We start from the raw sequence: 25580 nt of genomic DNA, 5'->3' as shown, positions 1-25580 counted from the left end.
GAGGATGGTTCTAGACTATTCTCAGTGGTAGAAGAGGACAGGACAAGGAGTAATGGTCTCAAGTTGCAGTGGGGGAGGTTTAGGTTGGCTATTAGGAAAAACTTTTTCACTAAGAGGATGGTGAAACACTGGAATGCGTCACCTAGGGAGGTGGTGGAATCTCCTTCCTTAGAAGTTTTTAAGGTTAGGCTTGACAAAGCCCTGCCTGGGATGGGGATTGGTCCTGCTTTGAGCAGGGGGTTGGACTAGATGACCTCCTGAGGTCCCTTCCAACCCTGAAATTCTATGATTCTATGATTCCTGGTATCCCACTTCCCCACTTACCTCAGGGCTTTTGTCTCCTTCCCCCGGTGAACCTAGTTTAAAGCCCTCCTCACTAGGTTAGCCAGCCTGCTCGCGAAGTTGCAGGCAGACAGGAACACCCTCCACCACAACAGCAGGTCCATTAGCCTGTACTCTGTATGTGGAGAGACAAGTCAGTGGATCTCAGCTGTGAGCAGGGTGCTGGAACAATTTGTATAGTGGGGATGCTGAGAGACACTGATCCAAACTGTGAACCCCGAAAGGATGGAGACCACTTCAAGTCAAGGGGGCTGCAGCCCCCTCATTCCAGCACCGATGGCTGTGCACGATGGGCAAGGCTCCCATCTCCCGAAGGCCGTGGGGTGCAGCAATGCCAGAGCCACACAGACAAAGACGTGGGTCACTGCCCAAAGAATGCACCGTCCCAGTTACCCCCCGTCCATACTGGAGAGGGGTGCATACAGGAGGGAGTGGGGGGGGGGTGCTGGGGCGTGGGGAGGAGGCGGATGCGGGGGGGTGAGATGGGGCTGTCGGGGTGAGGGCAGACACGGGGGAAGAGATGGGGTGAGGGAGCGAGGTGCGTAGGTGGACGTGGGGGACGAGGTGGGGGTGCGGTGAGGAGGCAGATGCGGGGATGACATGGGGGTGCTGGGTTGGGGCGAGGATCCAGATGCGGGGCTGTGACATTATTTATGTGAACTGGGACCGTATAGATCATTGTTGCAACCAAGGTCCTACAGCGGTACCAGATCTTGTACAAAGGAGGTCAACTATGTCTAGGACAAGGTGACGGTTTGCGGGTTAGGATGATGCTGTCTGTTTGTAGGTAGCATTTTTGTATGTAAAGTTGTAAGTATTGGCTCTATACCGTCTGTATTTGAAACTTGTGCTCTGCTTCTGGGTGACACCCCAGACAGTTTGGTGTCAGCTCTGCCTAGCCTGCTGCGTGGCCCGTTAAGGACCATCAGCTACACAACCGACCCATTGAGAGAAGGCAGACATGCCTTGTGACTCAGCAAGGCATGTAGGGACCTGCCTAGGGACAGAACTCTGAGGTTTTTCCAGGCCACGTGCTGGACAGCTTGTCTTTGAAACCAGGTCAGGTATACCACATGGCAAGAGACTATAAAAGGCAGCTGCATCATCTCCATTTGGTCTTCAATCCTGCTTCTTACCTCTGGAGGGACTTTGCTACAAACAGAAGCTCTGACCAAAGGATTGAAGGACCCATCCCAGCTGTGGATGTACTCCAGAGACTTGATTTTGAGCCTGCAGTTTATTCCACCGTTGCTACAAGCCTGAACCAAGAACTTTGCCATTGTATGTAATTGTTTCCATTTAACCCATTCTAGCTCTCATCTCTATCTTTTTCCTTTATGAATAAACCTTTAGATTTTAGATTCTAAAGGATTGGCAACAGCGTGATTTGTGGGTAAGATCTGACTGGTATATTGACCTGGGCCTTGGGCTTGGTCCTTTGGGGTCAGGAGAACCTTTATTCTTTTATTGGGGTATTGGTTTTCATAACCATTCGTCCCCATAAGGAGTGGCGCTGGTGGTGATACAAGGGAACTGGCGTATCGGAGGGAATTGTTTGTATAACTTATGGTTAGCCAGGGGGTGAGACTGAAGTCCTCTCTGGCTGGTTTGGTGCGCCTTAGTAGTAAAGAAAACCCAGCCTTGGGCTGTGACTGCCCTGTTCTAAGCAATTTGTCCTGAATTGATACTCTCAGTAGTGACCCGCCAGAGGCCACAACATTACAGGGGGATGAGGCGGGGGTGCTGGGGCGGGGTGACAAGGTGGACGCGGGGGGTTAGGTGGCGGTGCCGGGGCTCAATGAGGCGAGGGCAGATGCAGGGACTGAGGTGGGGGTACTGGAGTGTGGTGAGGAGGCAGATATGGGGGGTGAGATGGGGGTGCTGGGGCGCGGTGAGGAGGCGGATGTGGGGGTGCCTGGGCAAGGGCAGTCGCGGGGCCTGAGGTGGGGGTGTCGGTGCAGGGCGAAGAAGCGGACATGGCAGATTACATGGGGGTGCGGGGGCGCAGTGAGGAGGTGGGGGTGTTGGGACAAGGGCAGACACAGGGGTGAGGTGGGGGTACTTGGGCACCGTGAGGAGGCGGATGTGGAAAAAGGCGAATGTAGTGCCCATCTTTAAAAAAGGGAAGGAGGAGGATCCTGGGAACTACAGGCCAGTCAGCCTCACCTCAGTCCCTGGAAAAATCATGGAGCAGGTCCTCAAGGAATCAATTTTGAAGCACTTAGAGGAGAGGAAAGTGATCAGGAACAGTCAGCAAGGATTCACCAAGGGCAAGTCATGCCTGACTAATCTAATTGCCTTCTATGACGAGATAACCGGCTCTGTGGATGAGGGGAAAACAACAGTGGACATGTTATTCCTTGACTTTAGCAAAGCTTTTGACACGGTCTCCCACAGTATTCTTGCCAGGAAGTTAAAGAAGTATGGGCTGGATGAATGGACTATAAGGTGGACAGAAAGCTGGCTAGATCGTCGGGCTCAGCGGGTAGTGATCAATGGCTCCATGTCTAGTTGGCAGCCAGTATCAAGTGGAGTGCCCCAAGGGTCGGTCCTGGGGACGGTTTTGTTCAATATCTTCATAAATGATCTGGAGGATGGTGTGGATTGCACCCTCAGCAAGTTTGCAGCTGACACTAAACTGGGAGGAGTGGTAGATACGCTGGAGGGGAGGGATAGGATACAGAGGGACCTAGACAAATTAGAGGATTGGGCCAAAAGAAATCTGATGAGGTTCAACAAGGACAAGTGCAGAGTCCTGCACTTAGGACGGAAGAATCCAATGCACTGCTACAGACTAGGGACCGAATGGCTCGGCAGCAGTTCTGCAGAAAGGGACCTAGGGGTTACAGTGGACGAGAAGCTGGATAGGAGTCAGCAGTGTGCCCTTGTTGCCAAGAAGGCTAACGGCATTTTGGGCTGTATAAGTAGGGGCATTGCCAGCAGATCGAGGGACGTGATCGTTCCCCTCTATGTGGCATTGGTGAGGCCTCATCTGGAGTACTGTGTCCAGTTTTGGGCCCCACACTACAAGAAGGAGGTGGAAAAATTCGAAAGCGTCCAGCGGAGGGCCACAAAATTGATTAGGGGACTGGAACACATGACTTATGAGGAGAGGCTGAGGGAACTGGGATTGTTTAGTCTGCAAAAGAGAAGAATGAGGGGGGATTTGATAGCTGCTTTCAACTACCTGAAAGGGGGTTCCAAAGAAGATAGATCTAGACTGTTCTCAGCGGTAGCAGATGACAGAACAACAAGTAATGGTCTCAAGTTGCAGTGGGGGAGGTTTAGGTTGGATATTAGGAAAAACTTTTTCACTAGCAGGGTGGTGAAGCACTGGAATGGGTTACCTAGGGATGTGGTAGAATCTCCTTTCTTAGAAGTTTTTAAGGTCAGGCTTGACAAAGCCCTGGCTGGGATGATTTAGTTGGGGTTGGTCCTGCTTTGAGCAGGGGGTTGGACTAGATGACCTCCTGAGGTCCCTTCCAACCCTGATCTTCTATGATTCTTCGAGGGAGGTGAGGTAGGGTGCCGGGGTGAGATGGGGGTGATGGGATGTGGTGAGGAGGAAGATGCAGGAGATGAGGTGGGGGTGCTGGGGCAAGGGCAGACACAGGAGGTGAGGTGGGGGTGCCGGGGCGAGCAGGGGCAGAGCAATGCAGCCCGTCTCTGGAGTCGTGGAAGCAGTGGACAGAGGCTCAGGTGGGGCTGGGGGAGGAATGAGCAGAACAGTGCGTGAAGAAGATGGTTTCAGGGCAGCGGAAGGGGGATTGCTGTCTCTAACCCTGAGGTGACCAGCAAAGCTCTCCCAGGTGAGCACCTCAGAGCACTCCACCCGCCCTCTGCAATCACAGCACCAGCTGCCAGCGCTCCTGAGTCTAGTCCTGGGACTGGCGCTGACTCGAGCCCTGAGGCCCATCCTGTCACCACGCCATGGGGATAACATCCTGACCTCCTGTAACAGGCCCTGGGATCGGGGCGGTGAGGGCAAGGCCAGAGGAAAGGCTGGCCCCATTACAGGCTTTCACCTTCTGCTAGCGTGTAGGAAAATCACTTCTCCGCCCAGCTCCTGAGACTGAGCAACCCCTTCGTGGCCTTGCGTTGCACCGCGACGTGCAGAATGCCTCAGCTGGCTGACACCAGGTGGGGCGGGAAGCTCGCCCTGCTCAGAGCCTGGGTCATAGCACTTCATTTAGCAGGACGTCAGCAATGCAGAGCAATGGGCACTTGGCCCTGCCTGAGCTGCGCCCCTCACGAGATGGCCGGCCGCGCCGAGGCTTGGGTGATGAAATCCCAGCAGGGAGCTGCCCTGGACAAGGCAGCTGGGGCAGCTGAACCTAGTTACACTCAGAGCCTTTACGGGGGACTGGGCAGCACCACGGGAGGGTCTGCAGCCGAGCAGCCCGGGCAAGGAGCTCTGGGCAGGGAAGGTGCATGTGGTGGCGTGTATGGTGTGCTGGGACGTGCAGAGCGTGAGGATGTAGGCAGGGCGTGTGGCCAGAGACAGGTTGACTGGTTCTGGTAGAAAGAGCCCTCTGTAAATCGACTGTACTTACCAGAGCAGGTCTGGGACTAGATGACCTCCTGAGGTCCCTTCCAACCCTGATATTCTATGATTCCATCAGCCTGACCCAAGAACTTTGCCGTTACTTTATGTAATTGATTCCATTTAACCAATTTTAGTTCTCATCTATATTTCTTTCTTTTATGAATAAACCTTTCGATTTTGGATTCTAAAGGATTGGCAACAGTGTGATTTGTGGGTAAGATCCGACTTATATATTGACCTGGGTCTGGGACTTGATCCTTTGGGGTCGGGAGAACCTTTTTCCTTTTACTGGGGTATTGGTTTTCATAACCATTCGTCCCCATAACGAGTGGCGCTGGCGGTGATACTGGGAAACTGGAGTGTCTAAGGGAATTACTTGTATGGCTTATGGTTAGCCAGTGGGGTAAAACCAAAGTCCTCTCTGGCTGGCTGGTTTGGTGTCCCTTAGAAGTGAAGAAACCCCAGCTTTGGACTGTAACTGCCCTGCTCTAAGCAATTTGTTCTGAATTGATACTCTCAGATGTGTCCCACCAAAGGCAGCATCGTTACAGCTCCTCACTAGGCTCCCTGTCAATTCCTTGAGACGCCCAGTCCACTGGGGCTCCCCCAGATGCAGACGGAGGTGAGTGCAGGTGAGGAGAGGGGTAGTAAAGAGACAGAGTTTTAAAGGTTCCAAGGATTAAACACAATCGACTGCTGGGAACTTCAGTTCTGTGATCCCGAGTCAGGCGAGCTGCTGCCACGTCTCTGGTGGTTGGAGTTGCTGTTGCAGGAGACAGCTCTCGCAGAGCCACCGGACTGGCCAGGCAACTTCCCTGGATTGCATTTGCTGCGGTGGTTTCAAAGGTGTAAATGCTCAGGAGCCGGAGGTATAAATCATGGAGGAGCAGGACTGGGCCAGAGACTGCCAATGGCTCATTCCAATCTGTACGTGGCTGCAGCCTCCAGCAGAACAAGTTTCCAGTGGCAGAGAGCGCCCTCCCTCGTGGAGAAGCCACAGTGCAGGGGCAGACCCCTGCTCGCCGTGGCTGAGAAGCCCCCAGGCTGCGTGGGGGGCTGACAGCCCTGTAGAATGGGCCTCGCTGCAACAGCAGGAACTTCAAGGCCTCTCTAACCACCGGACAAAGCCAGCCGAGGAACTTTGCTATTCTTTTATTTATAAACAACTCAACATAAAGTGAGTGCAGAGGAAAGCGCTGGCCCGCTGCCCTGGGACCTGCCTGCGAGAGGCCCGTCTGCAGCTGGACAGCAGCAAAGGAAAGGTGAAAACCAAGGCAGAGGTTCCTGGGCTGCTGCTGGCCGTGGGACGGTGAGGAGGCCGAGCCCCTCGCCTGGTTCGTTGTGCTGCGCTGGGCACTGGGGACAGCCGCTAGGATTTAGCAGAGACCTTGTTTTACAAATAGCCTTTTATTACATGTGGGTTTTCTTTCCAATTTCCCCTTAGGGGTAAAGCAGAGCCACGTAAGAGCTCCCGTGGCACTCTGAGCCAGGGAGCCCCTGGCTGGGGGAGGACAGACGGCAAGAGGGAAAGGCAGGAGAGGAAAGAAGTGCTTGTGATGGAGATTTCCCTACATCCTGTCCCTTTGGGCAATGTTCTCAGCATGCGGGTAGCAGGCCAGGGTTCAACCCCACCATGCCCTCCGAGCTGACTCATTGGCACACCAAGGGGCAGGGCAGCTCTTCCCTCTGCTTGTCACATGCCAGGCAGTGAGACTGTGCGGGGCATTACCCAGCCCTTGTTTTCCATTGCAGGGCTCTAACAGCTGCGACGAAGAGCCTGCTCCCATCGGAGTTCATGGAAAAGTCCCACTGGCTCCCTAGGGAGCAGGCTCCTTCCCCACGGCAGGTGTGGGGCACTGGCGAGGCTCTTCTCCACCCCATTTCTCTACAGCTGCAGCAACTCAGATGTGGGACAGTGGGTCACTGCTCAAGTGCCATCACAAATAAATACATTAAACAGCTTGAAAGAAGCTGTGCTGGCCGGGAGCTGGGACAGGCCCAGGAAGGGCAGAAAGAGGGACGGGCCTTCCCAGAAGTTGTGATCCTGCTGTCACACAGCCAGCCCCCGGTCACACACCCCTGGATCCTGCTGATGGGTAGCAGAATGAAATGGAGAGGTAAGGCCATTCTACAGTACCATCTGGACAGACGAACCTTTACATTGCTGGGTAAAGAGCTCTGAGGGTTGCCATTTCATAACAGATACAAAACATTTCATAGTTGTTTCCTAAACAGATGACACCTTAAAAAAGGGAGAATTCAACAGGGCGCCCAGCCCTCCTAGCCCACAGCCCACGCTAACTGGGAAGGCGTCAGTCCTTTCTGGGCTCTCAGCGGTGTCTGCCTCAGCTGAGCTTCCCTCCTTGTCAGAAATAAATACAAAGAAATTGCCACCTCGGCATCGCCAGCATGAGGAAGTCCACCAGCTACGGGCCCCCAGGGGCAGGAGGACCCAGCCAAGGAGGAAAGGCTGCTCTGTCAAGACAGTAGGACTAGCAGGCTTGTGTGACCATGCTCTGGGCTGCAGTCCCCCGCACGCAGCCCTTCACGGAAGGCTGGGAGCAGGGTGCACAGTCTTTTAAGCTTGCCATAGTGTTAGTCAGAGTGGATTTGCAACTCCAGGAGTTGGGTTCTCACAGCCTGTCCTGCCCAGCCTGGCATGCCAGCATGGTAGGATCTGCAGCAGAGCTGTCCATCTGACACAGAGCGAGGAAACAAAGCTAGGCCGGACCAGACAGCCAGGAGAGACCAGGGAACCGGGGCAGAGGAAAGACATGAGAGAGTCGCATTCCTGCAGGGGACCAAAGGGGAAAGGATCCAGCACCACAGAAGCCCAGGGCTCTGAAGAGCTCTGCGAAACACAGTGTGTCTTCGTCCCCTCGGGTGCAGAGGGCCTGGGCTCTGCAGACGAGCGTCAACTGAGGAGTAAGGGAAGGGTTCTTCTGTTTGCGTCAGGACATCCATGAGTCGAGCTCTGTTTGGTCCCCAGGGGAGCCAACAAATTGTCTGTCTCCTTTCACGTGCCCACTGTGCTCCTGACAGTGGAAGGAGGGGGTCAGTGGATCCATGTAGTGATCTGCAGGCAATTCAGGGCCGTGTCTGCCTGCGGTGTATGCATGCGTACCAGTCTGCAGGGGGGCGCGACTGGGTGTGGCCAGGAGCCCGGCATTCCCACGGGCTGTCCCGCAAAGAGTCCTCTCAGAACTTGCCTTGCTTTAGTTTGTCGATGTGGTAGGTGAGCTTCAGCGCCGGACCCAGCTTCAGCCCCATGTACTTCATCATCATGTCGCTCCGCAGGAGGAGCAAGGCTTTGCCGTCAATCTCCTGGCACCAGGGAGCAAGAGAAAGTCAGTGTTAGCAAGGCTCGCTCTGCCCTACAAATCCTGGCACCGGCTGGCGCCATCTCTAGCCTGAAATCACTGCTTGGCTTAGCCAGGGCACCCCTGGAACTCTCTCTCCCAGGAGTACTGTGGGGAATGCTGGCACTGGGGTAGGCAGGTTTTCCTTCCCTACACTTCACTAGGTTCTTGTAAACCCCATGGGAACACTTGACTGACGCCAGCCTAACAAGCCTCTGTGTCAGCCATTTCCAAGGCATTCCCTCCCTACCCACTGCCCCGCAGCTCCCACCAACCCAGGCCAGCCACTCCAACGATCACGAATCCTTCCCATCCGCCCGCCCTGGGCCAAACGAGAATCACCCAACATCCTGGCCGGGCAGATAATTCCTACTGTGAGGCTGGCTCAAGTGGCACTGCCTGGCAGGGAGGGGCTGCAGTTCAGAAAGGAGAAAGACAGAGTCCAAAAGAGCAGGAATTCCTTGCAGTGACTCCCTCTGCCTCCCCCACCTCATCCTCAGCTCCATAAGGAAATGGCAGCTGCTAAACCTTCCGCTGTCCACCCCCACCCCCTCTCAGCTCTCTCCCACCCAAGCTGTGCCTCTGTTTAACTGGAGCATTTGGAGGGGGTTGATCAATGACACTCAAAGCATGCCATGGATGGGGCTGTTTAGACAACAGGGATGGTTTGCCGAGCCACAGCCCATTCATAAGGGGTGACTGGGGGTGATTGAGGGCTGTTGGGACATGCACTAAGCGGCTCTAAGCCGTGGTCTGTGGCCCATGGGGGTCGGTTAAAGAGCTGGCTGCTCACATGATACTGACTCCCCCTGGCCCTTTGATTCCAGCTGTTCTAATAATACCCAGGCTCCTCCCTGCAAAGAGCAGCCCCACATCTCTGTGAAACCAGAGAGAACCAAGGCTCCTGCAGCCACGACTGCGTAGGAGGAAGTCAGGAAAGAGAATGTGCCTCCTGCCACAGCCGGATGGAGCCCCCCTTTCATGTCAGCCATTGCTGCGGGGCCACGTGCAGGTGGGTGACTGCCGGGGGAAAGGGAAGTAACATGTTGGATGCTTGGGGCCTCCTCAGGTCTGGGCAGCGCCTGCTAAACCCCAGGACTCTGAACTGGCCTGCTGGCAATGTGCAGTGGGCTTAGCTGGGGAAGCCGGAGATGCCCCCAAATGAACTCTGAAAGTACAAAGGTGAATGTGATTGTGAAACTGATTAAACAGCTACTCTGAGGACTCCCACAAGACAGCCGAACAGAGACTTGGCCTGTGTCAACACCAAATTCCATCCCGCAAGCACTTTGGGCTTGTGATATTTTGAGGAGTAGAATGAATTACTTTACGGGCTTTGTCTGATAATGTTTTCATCTTCAGATTCCCCCTCTGTCCCTCACTCAGAGAGAAGTCTGTCCAGAGACGGGATTTAAAATCCTGGTTTTTCTGAGGTGGTTCTGGCCAAGAGACAGGCCAGAGTCAGCCAGGGTGCAACGTTGCTGGAGTTCTTTACTTCCCATGACAGGTTTCAGAGTAACAGCCATGTTAGTCTGTATTCGCAAAAAGAAAAGGAGTACTTGTGGCACCTTAGAGACTAACCAATTTATTTGAGCATAAGCTTTCGTGAGCTATAGCTCATTTCATCGGATGCATACTGTGGAAAGTATAGAAGATCTTTTTATACACACAAAGCATGAAAAAATGGGTGTTTACCACTACAAAAGGTTTTCTCTCCCCCCACCCCACTCTCCTGCTGGTAATAGCTTATCTAAAGTGATCACTCTCCTTACAATGTGTATGATAATCAAGGTGGGCCATTTCCAGCACAAATCCAGGTTCCCCCCCCACAAACCCACTCCACCCCCACGAACATGATACAGTTCTGTGGTGACCTAGAATCCTATTTTCGACGTCTCCGACTCAAGGAATATTTCCAACACACCTCTGAACAACATACTAATCCACAGAGACCTCCCTACCAACACTACAAAAAGAAGGATTCTAGGTGGACTCCTCCTGAAGGTCGAAACAGCAGACTGGACTTCTACATAGAGTGCTTCCGCCGACGTGCATGGGCTGAAATTGTGGAAAAGCAGCATCACTTGCCCCACAACCTCAGCCGTGCAGAACACAATGCCATCCACAGCCTCAGAAACAACTCTGACATCATAATCAAAAAGGCTGACAAAGGAGGTGCTGTTGTCATCATGAATAGGTCGGAATATGAACAAGAGGCTGCTCGGCAGCTCTCCAAAACCACTTTCTACAAGCCATTACCCTCTGTTCCACTGAGAGTTACCAAAAGAAACTGCAGCATTTGCTCAAGAAACTCCCTGAAGAAGCACAAGATCAAATCCGCACAGATGCACCCCTGGAACCCCGACCTGGGATATTCTATCTACTACCCAAGATCCATAAACCTGGAAATCCTGGGCGCCCCATCATCTCAGGCATTGGCACCCTGACAGCAGGATTGTCTGGCTATGTAGACTCCCTCCTCAGGCCCTACGCTACCAGCACTCCCAGCTACCTTCAAGACACCACTGACTTCCTGAGGAAACTACAGTCCATTGGTGATCTTCCTGAAAACACCATGCTGGCCACTATGGCTGTAGAAGCCCTCTACACCAACATTCCACACAAAGATGGACTACAAGCCGTCAGGAACACTATCCCCGATAATGTCACGGCTAACCTGGTGGCTGAACTTTGTGACTTTGTCCTTACCCATAACTATTTTACATTTGGGGACAATGTATACCTTCAAATCAGCGGCACTGCTATGGGTACCCGCATGGCCCCACAGTATGCCAACATTTTTATGTCTGACTTAGAACAATGCTTCCTCAGCTCTCGTCCCCTAACGCCCCTACTCTACTTGCGCTATATTGATGACATCTTCATCATCTGGACCCATGGAAAAGAAGCCCTTGAGGAATTCCACCATGATTTCAACAATTTCCATCCCACCATCAACCTCAGCCTGGTCCAGTCCACACAAGAGATCCACTTCCTGGACACTACGGTGCTAATAAACGATGGTCATATAACCACCACCCTATACCGGAAACCTACTGACCGCTATTCCTACCTACATGCCTCCAGCTTTCATCCTGACCACACCACACGATCCATCGTCTACAGCCAAGCTCTGCGATACAACCACATTTGCTCCAACCCCTCAGACAGAGACAAACACCTACAAGATCTCTATCAAGCATTCTTACAACTACAATACCCACCTGCGGAAGTGAAGAAACAGATTGATAGAGCCAGAAGAGTTCCCAGAAGTCACCTACTACAGGACAGGCCTAACAAAGAAAATAACAGAACGCCACTAGCCGTCACCTTCATACCCCAACTAAAACCCCTCCAATGCATTATTAAGGATCTACAGCCTATCCTGAAGGATGACCCAACACTCTCACAAATCTTGGGAGACAGGCCAGTCCTTGCCTACAGACAGCCCCCCAACCTGAAGCAAATACTCACCAGCAACCACATACCACACAACAGAACCACTAACCCAGGAACCTATCCTTGCAACAAAGCCCGTTGCCAACTGTGCCCACATATCTATTCAGGGGACACCATCACAGGGCCTAATCACATCAGCCACACTATCAGAGGCTCGTTCACCTGCACATCCACCAATGTGATATATGCCATCATGTGCCAGCAATGCCCCTCTGCCATGTACATTGGTCAAACTGGACAGTCTCTAAGTAAAAGAATAAATGGTCACAAATCAGACGTCAAGAATTGTAACATTCATAAACCAGTCGGAGAACACTTCAATCTCTCTGGTCACGTGATTACAGACATGAAAGTTGCGATATTACAACAGAAAAACTTCAAAACCAGATTCCAGCGAGAGACTGTTGAACTGGAATTCATTTGCAAATTTGATACAATTAACTTAGGCTTGAATAGAGACTGAGAGTGGCTAAGTCATTATGCAAGGTAACCTATTTCCCCCTCTTTTTTCCTACACCCCCCCTCCTGCCCTCAGACATTCTTGTTAAACCCTGGATTTGTGCTGGAAATGGCCCACCTTGATTATCATACACATTGTAAGGAGAGTGATCACTTTAGATAAGCTATTACCAGCAGGAGAGTGGGGTGGGGGGAGAGAAAACCTTTTGTAGTGGTAAACACCCATTTTTTCATGCTTTGTGTGTATAAAAAGATCTTCTATACTTTCCACAGTATGCATCCGATGAAATGAGCTATAGCTCACGAAAGCTTATGCTCAGATAAATTGGTTAGTCTCTAAGGTGCCACAAGTACTCCTTTTCTTTTTACTTCCCATGGTTATTAACTGCACTAACCTGCACTTTTGTAGCACCTTTCACCCAAGCATTTCAACACACTTCACAAGCATCACTCCCTTTAGCCTCACTGCACCCCATGCACGGGAGCCAAAGGCTCTCCTCCCCACTCAGCAGCGAGCAGAGTGATGGGCTGATCAGGTGACTTGCCTAAGGTCACACAGCGGATCTGTGGCACAGCCAGGAATTGAACCATGGCCTCCTGACTCCCAGACCAGTGCCTTAACCCCACAATTGTTGTTCTCAATTTCTCCTTTGTTTCGTGTTGTTTGGCACACGCTGGAAAGGAAGCAGGATGCTGAGTAGGGGTGTGGTAATGGGCTGCCCCCAGGAGAGGAATCTGCTATGCCCTAACAAATGGCGCAGACTGCACAAGCCCCACCTCACCCCCGATCTAGCCCTTCCTGGGTAGCAGGCAAAGCTTTCCCAGTGGGAAGAGGCGCTGACAGGAGTCACCTGGTGTACAAAGGCACTACGTGCTTCCACGAGACCTAAGGCCCAAAGCACTGCTGAGGGGCTGCCTGCACGGGTGAGCTAATACAACTGTAAACTCACCCAGGGTGGCCAGACACAAACATCAGTGTACCCTCCATCAATGCCAGGCTGTAGCCTAAGGGAACAAACATTCAGCGCCCCCAACAGCCGGTCTCTGCTGGCGAGGGCAGGTTTCTGGAAAGGCCAAGCAAACTTCATGTCCTGTGATTCCCCCAGCTGGAGGCAGAGTGGCTAGGTCCACATAGTCAGCCAGTCCCACACCATGTAAGTCAAACGTGCTTAAAGCTTGAAGGCTGAGCTGGACAAAACCTGTTATTACTGGCTCCCACCTTGTGACATCATCACACACCGTTCTCTGTGCCTGGCTAGGCCACGAGCTCTGAAGGGACCAGAGGCTGTCAGTGGGACAGTTTGCAGGGGGGAAAGTTTAGATGCCTCACTGAAACACACACAGAAAAAGCCTCTAAGAACAAACCACTCAACCTGAACCAAACCAACAGCTACCGTGATTTGAGGGCTCTGAAACTTTCGGTCCAATCTGCACTATCCTGCAAATAGTCACTTTTTTGTCATGAAAACAACATTTCTCAGAACTGTAGACCCAGCGCCTGTGGCATTAACCCTTGGTAAAGCACCAGGCACTCTTCTCATATAATTTAAGAAGCATCTTCCCATTTCAGAGCCATCTGTACTGTCTACTGATAAAAAGTGTCTCCCCCCGAGCACCAGCAGCTGCCAATGTGCCTCCTCAAATGGACGAGATCACAAAATTTAAAAAAGTCACCAGAAGTCAGGACGTGCAACTTTCAACCTGCAGCTGCAACCTGTGCTCAGGGAACGTAAGGCCTGCTGGGCATTCCAGTCCCGTGCCAGGAGAGCACGTAAGCATGTGAGTCATGACCCTGACTTCCTGTGGGATGAGAGACAGGCTTGGAATTAAGCATGTGCTTAAATGCTCTGCTGGAACATGGCCAGGTGCTCAGCATCTTCCAGGTTCAGGTGCACGCAGCACAGTCCTGTCTTGTTTTTCTGGCTGCACCTGCATTACCATTTAGGATGTGAAATGACAGCAAAAAGTAGCGAAGTGCCTGCTGGAACCTTGTAGTTGGGGTTTTCACCCTTGTAATTTTAACCGTACACCCTTCTCAGTGAATTACTGCAGGGTTTTACATTGAACAGAGATACACGAGGACATACAGACCTGGAACCTTTCAATCCAACCTGTCCTGTGGTGGTGGAAGGGTCTTTTGACCAGTAATTCACCGCCATTCAGTAGGATTCATCATGAGGGAGACATTTCCCTGCAGGGGAGGTGCATTTCAAGGTTCCAGGAGTGACCATTATTTCAGTAAAGAGAGTAAATAGTAAGTGTCACAGTTCTTTTGGTGTTGAAGACCCTGAGTCCGATCCCAGCTGAGAGCTGGAATGCCTGCCCATGTTCACAGCCTTGGAGTGCGGCACAAGAGTATTTGGTGATGCTCTGCCCTATCTCTCTGGGGATACACATAGATGTTCACATCACTTGAGTTACCTTCAGCCACAGAGGAAGTGACGCCAGATCTCACTGGGGCAAGGCTAGGTTAGATCTCTCCAAACACAGCACTAGTAAATGTACATTGGGGGTGACCCTGCATTGGCCAGAGAGCTGGACTTGAGCATCTAACTGGGTTTTTCTGCCTCCATCTCTATGACTGAGAGAGTTAACGTCACTGGAGCACCCCGATTTACACCAGAGGAGGATTCGGCCCTCCAGCTGGATATACACACAGATATATTTACATGTTTTCGAAAGAGATCGGCATGGGGTCCCAGCTGTGGATCAGCTTCTCGTACGAAATACATCACGTCCTCCACTGTCCAGGAAGAGGGGTCTCGGCTGTTCAGCCGGGAGGTGTCTCTAGGTCCTAGGTATCTATCAGAGCCTGAAGGGTGAGACAATGAGAGAGAAACAGTTACAGCATCAGCGTTCCGGACGATGCCAACACAGTGCTGGTGTGGATAGTGCTGGGGTGCAAGGGTCGATATCAGCACAGAGCTGAAATGGCCACGGGCTGGGAGTTAAGGCTGAGGCCAGCACGGCAATGGCGTGAATAGGGAGTAAAGGCTGAGGCTAGCAGGGTGCTGGTACAGACAGAGGGGAATTAAGGGTGAAGGAAGCCCAGCGCTGGGGCGGATGGGGGTGGGATTAGGGCTGAGGGCAGCATGGTGCTGGTGCAGATGGGAGTGGGATTAAGGCTGAGGGCAGCACGGCGCTGCACGGATGGGGTGGGATTAAGGCTGAGGGAAGCACGGTGCTGCGGCAGACAGGGTGGGATTAAGGCTGAGGACAGCACAGCGCTGGGACAGACGGGGTGGGATTAACGCTGAGGACAGCACGGCGCTGGGGCGGACAGGGTGGGATTAACGCTGAGGACAGCACGGCGCTGGGGCGAACAGGGTGGGATTAAGGCTGAGGACAGCACGGCGCTGGGGCGGACAGGGTGGGATTAAGGCTGAGGACAGCACGGCGCTGGGGCGGACAGGGTGGGATTAAGGCTGAGGGCAGCACGGCGCTGGGGCGGACAGGGTGGGATTAAGGCTGAGGGCAGCACGGCGCTGGGGCGGATAGGGTGGGATTAAGGCTGAGGGCAGCACGGCGCTGGGGCGGACAGGGTGGGATTAAGGCTGAGGGAAGCACGGCGCTGGGGCGGACAGGGTGGGATTAAGGCTGAGGACAGCACGGCGCTGGGGCGGACAGGGTGGGATTAAGGCTGAGGGAAGCACGGTGCTGGGGCGGACAGGGTGGGATTAAGGCTGAGGGAAGCACGGCGCTGGGGCGGATAGGGTGGGATTAAGGCTGAGGACAGCACGGCGCTGGGGCGGACAGGGTGGGATTACGGCTGAGGGAAGCACGGCGCTGGGGCGGACAGGGTGGGATTACGGCTGAGGACAGCACGGCGCTGGGGCGGACAGGGTGGGATTACGGCTGAGGACAGCACGGCGCTGCGGCGGACAGGGTGGGATTAAGGCTGAGGGCAGCATGGCGCTGGGGCGGATAGGGTGGGATTACGGCTGAGGGCAGCACGGCGCTGGGGCGGACAGGGTGGGATTACGGCTGAGGGCAGCACGGTGCTGGGGCGGACAGGGTGGGATTACGGCTGAGGGCAGCACGGCGCTGGGGCGGATAGGGTGGGATTAAGGCTGAGGGAAGCACGGCGCTGGGGCGGACAGGGTGGGAGTAAGGCTGAGGGAAGCACGGCGCTGGGGCGGACAGGGTGGGATTAAGGCTGAGGGCAGCATGGCGCTGGGGCGGATAGGGTGGGATTAAGGCTGAGGGAAGCACGGCGCTGGGGCGGACAGGGTGGGATTAAGGCTGAGGGAAGCACGGCGCTGGGGCGGACAGGGTGGGATTAAGGCTGAGGACAGCACGGCGCTGGGGCGGATAGGGTGGGATTACGGCTGAGGGCAGCACGGCACTGGGGCAGATGGGGGTGGGATTAAGGCTGAGGACAGCACAGTGCTGGGACAGACGGGGTGGGATTAACGCTGAGGACAGCATGGTGTTGGTGCGGACAGGGTGGGATTAAGGCTGAGGGCAGCAAGGTGCTGGCATGCACGTCGGTGGGAGTTTAGGTTTAGATTTACCCCTCTCTCCTGGTTTCTATCTTACCCTTTCTGAAACGTTGCCAGACACCACGTTAAGAATGCATGCTGCCAGGGCCTGAGCTCTCCCTTTTCTTTTGCAAACTCAACACAGCACCCTCCAGTTCTCCCTAGAGCTGCAGGCTCCTCTCCTCCAACCCCTTCCAGGTGCCTGTGACCATATCGCCGTCTGCCTCTCTTGCCTGATTCTTCCCCTGTGCCCTCGTGGCCAGAACAGTCCCCACTCAGCAGGGGTCCCTTGTACCCAGCTACGTTTCCAGCTACTACCCCATTTCCCTCCTTTTGTTTCTCTTCCTAACTCAAGTGAGCTGTGGCTCACGAAAGCTCATGCTCAAATAAATTGGTTAGTCTCTAAGGTGCCACAAGTACTCCTTTTCTTTTTGCGAATACAGACTAACACGGCTGTTACTCTGAAACCAACTCATTAAGTGCATCGTTCACAGCCACTTTCTACAGCTCCATTCTGGAATCTGGCTTCTGTCCTCTACTGAAACTGTTCTCGCCAAGGACTCGAACACCCTCCCCTTGGCCTGGCTCCACCTCCATCCTACTTGGCTGCTCTGTGCGCCTTACACTGCTGAGCACTTCTTTGCTGACATCGTGACTTCTCCCCGCTTCATCCAGCCCAGCTGGTGAGGGCACCCTCCTTGCCCATTCTGACCTCCATCCTGAACGCCTAGACTGCCTCCCTTTCCACTGGATCAGCTTCAGGCTTCGTGCAACTACTTTCAGGGGCTCACAAAACTCTACCCCTGCTTACTTATCCACTCATTCCTTATCAAGTCGAGGCCGCTGGGAAGTGGTGGGAGGAGGTGGCAAGGTGGCTGAATGACGGAGGGAGGATGGAAAATGTATCACACTTGTTAAACAAAAGCAGAGCATTAGCCTGATCGCTCTAATCCTACATTACACCCACTTCCCACACCTAGCATCTTCCTTTGTCCTGGGGCAGGGACTATCTTTCTGGGTGTTTGTGAAGCTCCTACCACAGTGGTCCCCAAACTTTATACCTTGTGCCCTCCCTTGCCCTGTCCACACCACCTCCAGCCCCCGACCTGGGGCTGCAGCTCTGGGAGGGGGGGACACAGACAAGGGTAAGGGGGTCAAGACTGGGGCCACAGCTGGGGGTGGGGCCAGGGCTAGAGTCTCGGTGGGGCTGGCAGCTGAGACACCAGTAGCCGGGACACTGGCAGCCGGGGCCAGGAGCAGAGCTGGGTGGCATTCCTCCCCCGACCCCAGCCATGCCCCCCTGAAAGTTTCTCTGCACCCCCCCGGGAGGGAGGAGCGCACAGCATAGTTTGGGGACCTCTGTCCTACCACATAGTGGTGCTGCTGTAAACTAACCACCACCAGCCTTCTCAGGGAGCTCTCAGCTCCTCCTTGGTCTCTTCCTGAAGGTAAAGAGATCCCTTGTGCTGTTCCCAAGCTATGGTGAGTGAAGGGAATAGCTTTTTTCCAAAGAGCTGAACAGAGCTGTGGCAAAAAGAGAAGAGGCTTGATCCTTGGTCTGGCCCTGTTGCTCACTGACTGCACTTGCTAGGTCGGAAAACTTTGGTTTGGTTTTACAGAATAACAAACGTTTGAAAGTGGTTCCCTGGGCAAGTAAAGCAGATTTTCCAATTTTCTTCAGTCTCCTTGTTTCTCCCACTACATTGAGGGGTTTATTTGGAACGTGCAGACATTATTTTTGCCATTTAAACCGACAGTGTTTTCAATTAAATGGAGAGAAAAGTTCCAGTTTTGAGGGACAAGGGAGCGGCACGGCTGGCAGGTTGTGCATTGTAAAGGATCCCTTGAACCGCACATTTCTAAGGGAAATTACATGCCCAGGTCTGGCAATGCCACACCTACAGACACTAGTGAACCTTCCAATGCCTACAAAGCCCACGGTTTGTCAAGCTGGCCTTTGCCAACTGGCACCCATTAGAGAACTGGGATCTTTTCATTTGTTAAAAATAATCAAAGAAATACAAAAAATGTTAAAACAACTAAAGCTCCCATGGGTAAGCACTCAAGGGTCAGGAAATGCCAAGTAAAGGGTGAACACAATACTGTAGCTCTGTCCTCTTGAGCATGTGCATTACAATACAGCTGTTAAATATAATCACGGCTTATCTTAATGACACATATGCAGCTAAACTTGTAGAATACTGTTTTTAATATTAAAACACGTGTCCCTATAAGTAAAGCCTGCATTGTAACATACACACCCAGGCAGACTGCAGGCTGAATGTTCAGCTCTCATTTCCTGTCTCCTGAACGCTGAATTGTGCAACCTTAACATGCCATTAACAGAGTCTCTTTGTGTTTGCACACGCCGCACCCAGTTCTCCATGGTGCTGCAGCCTCTCTGTGGCTCTGCTCCCTTCAGGTGCTTCGCCTGACTCACGAGGAGCTGTCATCCACACAGACCCGCAGTATCTCAGCTCTCGGGTTCAGTTGTGCACAATGCCATGGAGAAGGGGACCCAACTCGTAAGCGCGCTGTGTTGCTGCTGGTTTTAACTCTCACCACCTCGGTGAGGTCGTGCACACAGGCACACGTCATTTCCTTACAAACAGACGGGTCTGGCACACATGCCGATTTACTGCATTTAGCAGCTTCACTGCACCTGTGCTACACACTGGTTATTTTACAGCTATCCAGTGTAACTGATGTGTCACTAGTGATCGGCAAACACCCACTCAACTAGGCTCACCTCATCCATTCATCAGCTGCCTGATATGCATCCCATCTGCCCACACATCCACCCTGCATGTCCTCATTCATAACTCCGCTAGTCAGTTCTCCTCACTCTAGCTGCTTCCAGTCCATTCAGCAATCACCCCTCAAATCCCCACCCATTCAGCAATCGATTCATCGCCTGAACTGCTTCAGCGTACACACCCCAATGTGTTCATCAACAGCTGCACACTCAGCCAGCCACCCAGCTCATCACTTCTACCCATTCAGCCACTGACCTCCACATCCCTAGTCAGCCACCACACCGTTCACTGACTGTCCACACACAACTCCACCCAACGTACCATCCATCTCGAGAACATATGTCTTGACAAACTGCCTGTTTAACTGACAATGTAGAGGCCAGTCTCGGGTACTTGCTGGCATTAGGAAGATGTAACGGGAGTTAGCAAAGCTCCATATTGCCAAAGAGCCTTGGTGGGATGACTTACCCCCTGAGCTAAGCCTACGCAAGGCAGAAGCATTGCCCTGAGTGAGGCTAGAGGGCTGGTGCAGATGCCTGTATCCCTGCAAGCGGTAGTCTCTGCAGTTCCTGCTGGGGCTGGATGAATTGACAGAGTTCAAGGCAGAGTCCATTGGGTCCAGGCGAGGTTCCAGGGGACCTGGGAGGCCATCTCCCAGAACAAAGGTTTCACCTGTAAGGCACCAAGCTGCAGTCAGAACCAATAAGGGGTATGCAGTACAGTTACAATTCTATACAGCACACACAAGCATGAGCAACAGCAGCGTTCCCTGTATGGTGTGCCAGAGAAATCAGACGGAAAGGGGTCATTTACTAAGTGATGCAACGTGCTGTTTGTCTAGCAAGTTTCAGTCCTGCTGCACAAGATGTGTGCCCTACCCGTTCCTTTTGTAGCATCAGCACCAGTTCCATCCTGCACTCTCACATCCTCCTGCTGCTTCCACAAGCACCTTCCTTTCACTGGCAGACAAGGGTGGGAAGTCGCCTGCTCTGAATGAGATTTGGAAGTGTTCCCAAATCCACGCAGAAGGGGAATTCCTTCTCCGGCTCACAATTCCACCAGTGGGAACAGGAGCTCTGGGACAATCTGAGTTACAGGCATTTTGTTCTTTCCTGCTCTCCCCCTCCCCTTGCTATCATCCACTAATGTGAACCCTCCCTCCCCAACTGAGCACCATCTCAGCCCCCTGTTGGGTTGGGGAACTGGGCCAGGAAGTGAATTGACCCCCCTGGTCTTCACACACACACTGGTTCTATTGCTTGAAAGGAAGACAGAGCCGGCGGTGGCTTGCAGAGCCCATATGGGACCCGAGGCTCCAAAGCCTTGCCTGCTTTACTTATCCTTACTGCTGGCCCAGCAGCCAAGGGTTAAGCCCTTGCTCTAAGAACAGCTCTCTGAGTGGAAGGAAGTGTTGCCTTGGGACCCAGAGCCACAGGACTGGGTTGAGCCCTTCTGGGTCATTCCCTTGATGTAGGCACCCTCAAGGGACGGGCCCAGCTGACTGGCTTTGCTCGGGTTTTCCAGCTGTTGACACAGGCCTTTTATGGACACTGGCACAGGCTTTCCCCAGACAGCACCAGGTTCCCTTCATCAACCACCAGGGTTAGTTCTAATGTCACCCGCCGTTGTCACTGCTGCTGTCAGGCTGGCTCCAGCGCTGAGGTGCCATTAACCATCCGCCACTATCCCTTTCAACCTGCCAGGAGGGCTCTATAACACAGAACTGGGCTCAATAACGTGCCCAACAGGCTGTTGTTCTCCTAATTTAAAATGAGGCTTCCCAGAGGGTCTTGCAGATAGAGGCGTGGGAGGCCCTGCCATGCGGCTGGGGCCTTAGCAGGGATGTAACGTTACTGCAACTAGTAACATGTCGGCTGAGCTTGAGTGAGGCCTTTGCAGCTGTGAACAATGGACACGCTCACACTACCCCGTCCCTGGTGCCAGTGGGAGGGAGCGGGCAGCAGGGTGCTCTCGCTGCAGGCCCACACTATTGGAATTCACTTTCTCTCTAGCTCGACTCGAACCAGGATTTACTGACCTCCGGGGCACCTACTAGGTTCCCCTTTTCCCCAGGCGATGGGGGAAGGCTGGGGAACGAGATGGGGGGAGAAGGTGGGCTGTATGTTCTGGATGGTTATATGATGTTCGTAGGGATGATTTACAGCTTAAGCAAGCGCATCTAATGCCCTGGGGTACTCTCCTTTGCTGTGAATGGTTCTGTGCATGTTTTGTGCAAGAGTCGTGAATGGTCAGGATCGATTCTGTTAACGAAGGCATAGCTGCTACATGACAAAGTCAGCTCCGCCAGCCCAGAGCCCTGCGGAACCATTCCAGGCCAGTTCTGTGTGAAGGACCTGCTAAGTCTAACTGCAAGAGAAGAAAGCGGTTAATAGACCAAGGCGTGTTGCCTTTGTACCAGATGTGCTATGCAGCCATCGCAGGACACTCTTCCCAGACCGGCCACAAGAGCAACTTTTCCCAGGGCCAGCAAAGAGACGCTTACAACAGTTCTGAGTCATTTGAGCTGCCACTCCGCTGCTGTGGCCTGAGAGGAGGGAGACACGAAACCTGGGCAGCTGCTCCTCCGGGCACCTGGGTTTCTTCCCTTGGCCTGCAGAAAACGGCTTCATGAGCCTACAGCCAAACCGAGCCCAATGCAGGAGCATGACGCGGGGATGGGAGCAGAGGAAAAGGGTAAATAACCGAGTAATAAAACCCACACAACAACCACCAGATCTGATGTGGGAAACTGTGCTACCATCCCCAGCACGTGAGCCCACATTGCAGCCGTGCTGGAACTACAGAGCCATGGGACAGCTTAGACTACAGCTGTGGAAGAGGGGAATAAATAGGTTTTTACTGCCCACTTCCACAGCTGTAGTCTCAGTTGTCCCTTGGCTCTGCAGTTCCAGCACGGCTCGACGGCGGTGGGATGCACTGACACCTGACATGGATCACCCACAGTGACAGCACTCGAAGAAGAAAGAGTAATATCGAGAGCAATCTTCTCCCAGGCAGGCAGAAAGACACTTCCTGGGAGCTGGCTAAAGATTTGCAAGTAAACAAGATTGAGAGCTGCAAACCAATCCAATGACTTTAGGAATGCTGGGGGCTGAGGCCAAGACCACTGTGCTGAGCTGGGAATGAATCTGGTCCATAATGGGGTGGAGCTTTTGCCTTCCTTTTGTGATGAGGAAACAACAGGAGTGAAATCCCTTTTCCTGAAGCTGCTGAGGAAACAACTTTATTGTTCCAAGTTATAGAAGGACTGTAACTTTCAAAGCAAGTGGGGAAGGCAGATGAGTTCAGGGCACCGGATGTTCTAACTCTTCTAAGTTAACTCTAGCTCACTCCAGTCATGGGCAATGCCACTCCCTGCAATGCCTGGGAAGAGGAGTAAAGGGGACTAAGTCCACAGCAGATGAGCCAGTGCCCAGTTTGGCACCAGAGGAGGCAGCAGGAATATCATACTTGCGATGGTGGAGTCCAGATTTCTGCCTGGCACGGTAAGAAAGATTTCAGTCACGTCCATTTCTGCCCATTCAGTGCTAGAACAGATTGAGGCAACCTGGGCATCTGAACGGCTTTTCTATTTGAAGGGCAACTGATAAATGACCAGACTTCAAAGTGGACTGAGAATTTTCACCTTCTCTAGTCTCTCAACTGGACCTTCAAAAGGGAGATCTTCCTCCTTCTGTGAGCAGTCCAGAGCACTTTAACCAATCCGCTCGCCTCAGGCTGACAGCTGTGACTACAGATGGGACACCAGAGACACGTTTTGGAGGATGTTTTGCCACTTATACTTGTCACTATCTTTCGTCTCCTTCTCATACTTCTTGGGGTGGGGGCGTGTGAGGCTAGTAAAGGACTTATCTTGTGCCACCAAAGAAGAATGGTGCTAGACAGAGTCAGAAACTCCTTTGGTTTTATCAGCCTGCCCAGATCCTCTTGGCACCAAACTGAGATATTCTGAGACTGGAACTGCAAAGAAGGGTCTGGAAAAAACAATTACTCACCTTCTCGTAACTGTTGTTTTGAAGGTGCACCCGAGGACGGAGCACCTGTCTCAACGCTGGATCCTTCCCCGTGTTCTTTTAACTGTCTATCCCACTTCTACCATGCGTGGTCCCAAATAACATTAGACCGCTGGGTTCTTCGCACAGTGGAAGTGGGATATTCTTGCCAATTCTGTTCCTACTCTCCCTTCCCACCCCCTTCCCCATCTCTCTTCAAGGACCCTTTTCGTGAGCAAATCCTCATCCAGGAGGTGCAGGTGCTCCTCGCCGTAGGAATGGTGGAGGAGGTTCTTGAAGAGCTATGGGCAACGAATTTTGTTCCCACTATTTCCTAATCCCCACGGCAAAGGGGGGGTCTCAGACCCATTCTAGACCTGCGAGTACTCAATAAGTTCATGGTAAAGTTGAAGTTCTGCATTGTCTCCCTCAATATAATTATCCCTTCCCTGGAGCTGGGAGACTGGTTCGCCGCCCTCAACATAAGAGACGTGTACTTTCACATAAAAAGGAGGACTAGTGGCACCTTACAGACTAACCAACTTATTTGAGCATAAGCTTTCATGAGCTACAGCTCACTTCATCTGATTCATCCAATGAAGTGAGCTGTAGCTCACGAAAGCTCATGCTCAAATAAATTGGTTAGTCTCTAAGGTGCCACAAGTCCTCCTTTTCTTTTTGCGAATACAGACTAACACGGCTGCTATTCTGATACTTTCACATAGTGATTCGCCCCGCTCACAGACGCTTCTTAAGGTTCATGATTGACCAGAAACATTATCAGTTCACGGTCCTTCCCTCTGGCCTGTCGACAGCCCTACGACTGTTCACCAAGTGCATGTCGGTGGTAGCAGCCTTCCTCTGAAGGAGGCAGGTGCAGGTATACCTTTACCTTGACAGCTGGCTATTTGGGGCACACCAGAGAGCAGGTGGAGTCGCAGGTCAGTCTGGTCACATCCACGTTCGAGAGACTCGGTCTCCTCCTCAACGTGAACAAGTCAGCCTTGTCACCGACCCACAGAATATAATTTATCAGGGCAGTGTTGGACTCGATCCAGGCAAGAGCATGTCTGCCGGAGTCCTGATTCCAAGCCATGGCGTGCATAATTCGATGCATGAGAGAGTACCCAACTACTACAGCGAGGAATTGCCTCAGCCTCCTCGATCACATGGCTGACTGCACGTACGTGGGATGGCTGCCCGGCTGAGGCTCAGGCCTCTACAGACTTGGCTCGCCTCGACATACCCTCCGGGGGTGTGGCACCCTGAATTTAGTGGCCACGGTACCACAAAAGGCACTAGAGTCACTCCAGTGGTGGCTCAATGCTCGGACAGTCTGTGAGGGAGTCCCCTTCACCAGCCCTCAATTCTCCTTGTCTCTGGTTATGGGTGCGTCAGCTCTAGGTTGGGGCGTACACCTGGGAGATCTCCAAATGCAGGAGCACTGGTCACAGGACAAGCTCTCTCTCCATATCAATATCAAGGAGCTCAGAGCTGCGTGACTCTCATGCCAATCTCTGGCACTCATGACTGACAACATTGTGGCAATGTTTTACATCAACAAGCAGGGTGGAACCCAGTCCTCGCCCCTCTGTCAGGAGGCCCTCAGACCCTGAGAATTCTGTATAGCCCACTCCATTCACCTGGAAGCATCATTTCTGCCAGGAGTCCAGAACGTACTGGCGGACCACCTCAGCAGGTCCTTTCACAGCCACGAGTGGTCCATCTGGCCGGACGTCATTCACACCATTTTCCAGAGGTGGGGGTTTCCCCAGGTCGACCTGTTCGCCGCTCGGAGCAACAGGAAGCACCCAGCGTTTTGCTCCTTCCAGAAAAGCAGCCAAGGCTCAATCGTGGACACATTCCTGCTACCCTGGGGAGGCCATCTCCTCTATGCCTTTCGCCCGATCCCTCTCATGCACAAGGTCCTGCTCAAGGTCTGCAGAGATGGGGTGGAAATAAATCTGGTAGCACCAGCGTCGCCTTGACAACACTGGTACACCACGCTTCTGGATCTACTGGTCGACGCCCCGGTCACATTGTCGCTCCTCCCCACCCTGATCACTCAGGATCATGGTTGGCTTCATCACCCAGACCTACGGTCCCTCCACCTTATGGCCTGGAAGCTTCCTGGCTGAACCCCATTGAGCTTCTGTGCTCAGAGC

The 25580-nt window shown here is 53.0% G+C and overlaps 1 protein-coding gene across 5 annotated transcripts in view; it reads right to left on the bottom strand.

The window, feature by feature from the left end:
• Positions 1-6024: 6024 nt before the first annotated feature.
• The window catches only part of SCMH1 (Scm polycomb group protein homolog 1), a 112486-nt gene continuing 92930 nt past the window's right edge, over positions 6025-25580 (bottom strand). For all 5 annotated transcript variants that reach the window (XM_077837636.1, XM_077837639.1, XM_077837638.1 and 2 more), the window contains 3 exons: positions 19871-20074; positions 14835-14977; positions 6025-8212 (listed from right to left, as the gene is read on the bottom strand). In XM_077837636.1, the coding sequence (XP_077693762.1) occupies positions 8087-8212; positions 14835-14977; positions 19871-20074 (473 nt within the window). In that variant the 3' untranslated portion in view covers positions 6025-8086. The remainder of the gene's footprint in view (positions 8213-14834; positions 14978-19870; positions 20075-25580) is intronic.

Source organism: Eretmochelys imbricata, chromosome 19, assembly GCF_965152235.1.
Source record: "Eretmochelys imbricata isolate rEreImb1 chromosome 19, rEreImb1.hap1, whole genome shotgun sequence".
In the NCBI taxonomy this organism is placed as follows: Eukaryota; Metazoa; Chordata; order Testudines; family Cheloniidae; genus Eretmochelys; species Eretmochelys imbricata.
Note: the sequence above shows the minus strand (reverse complement) of the source record. Positions and strands in the feature narration are given on the sequence as shown.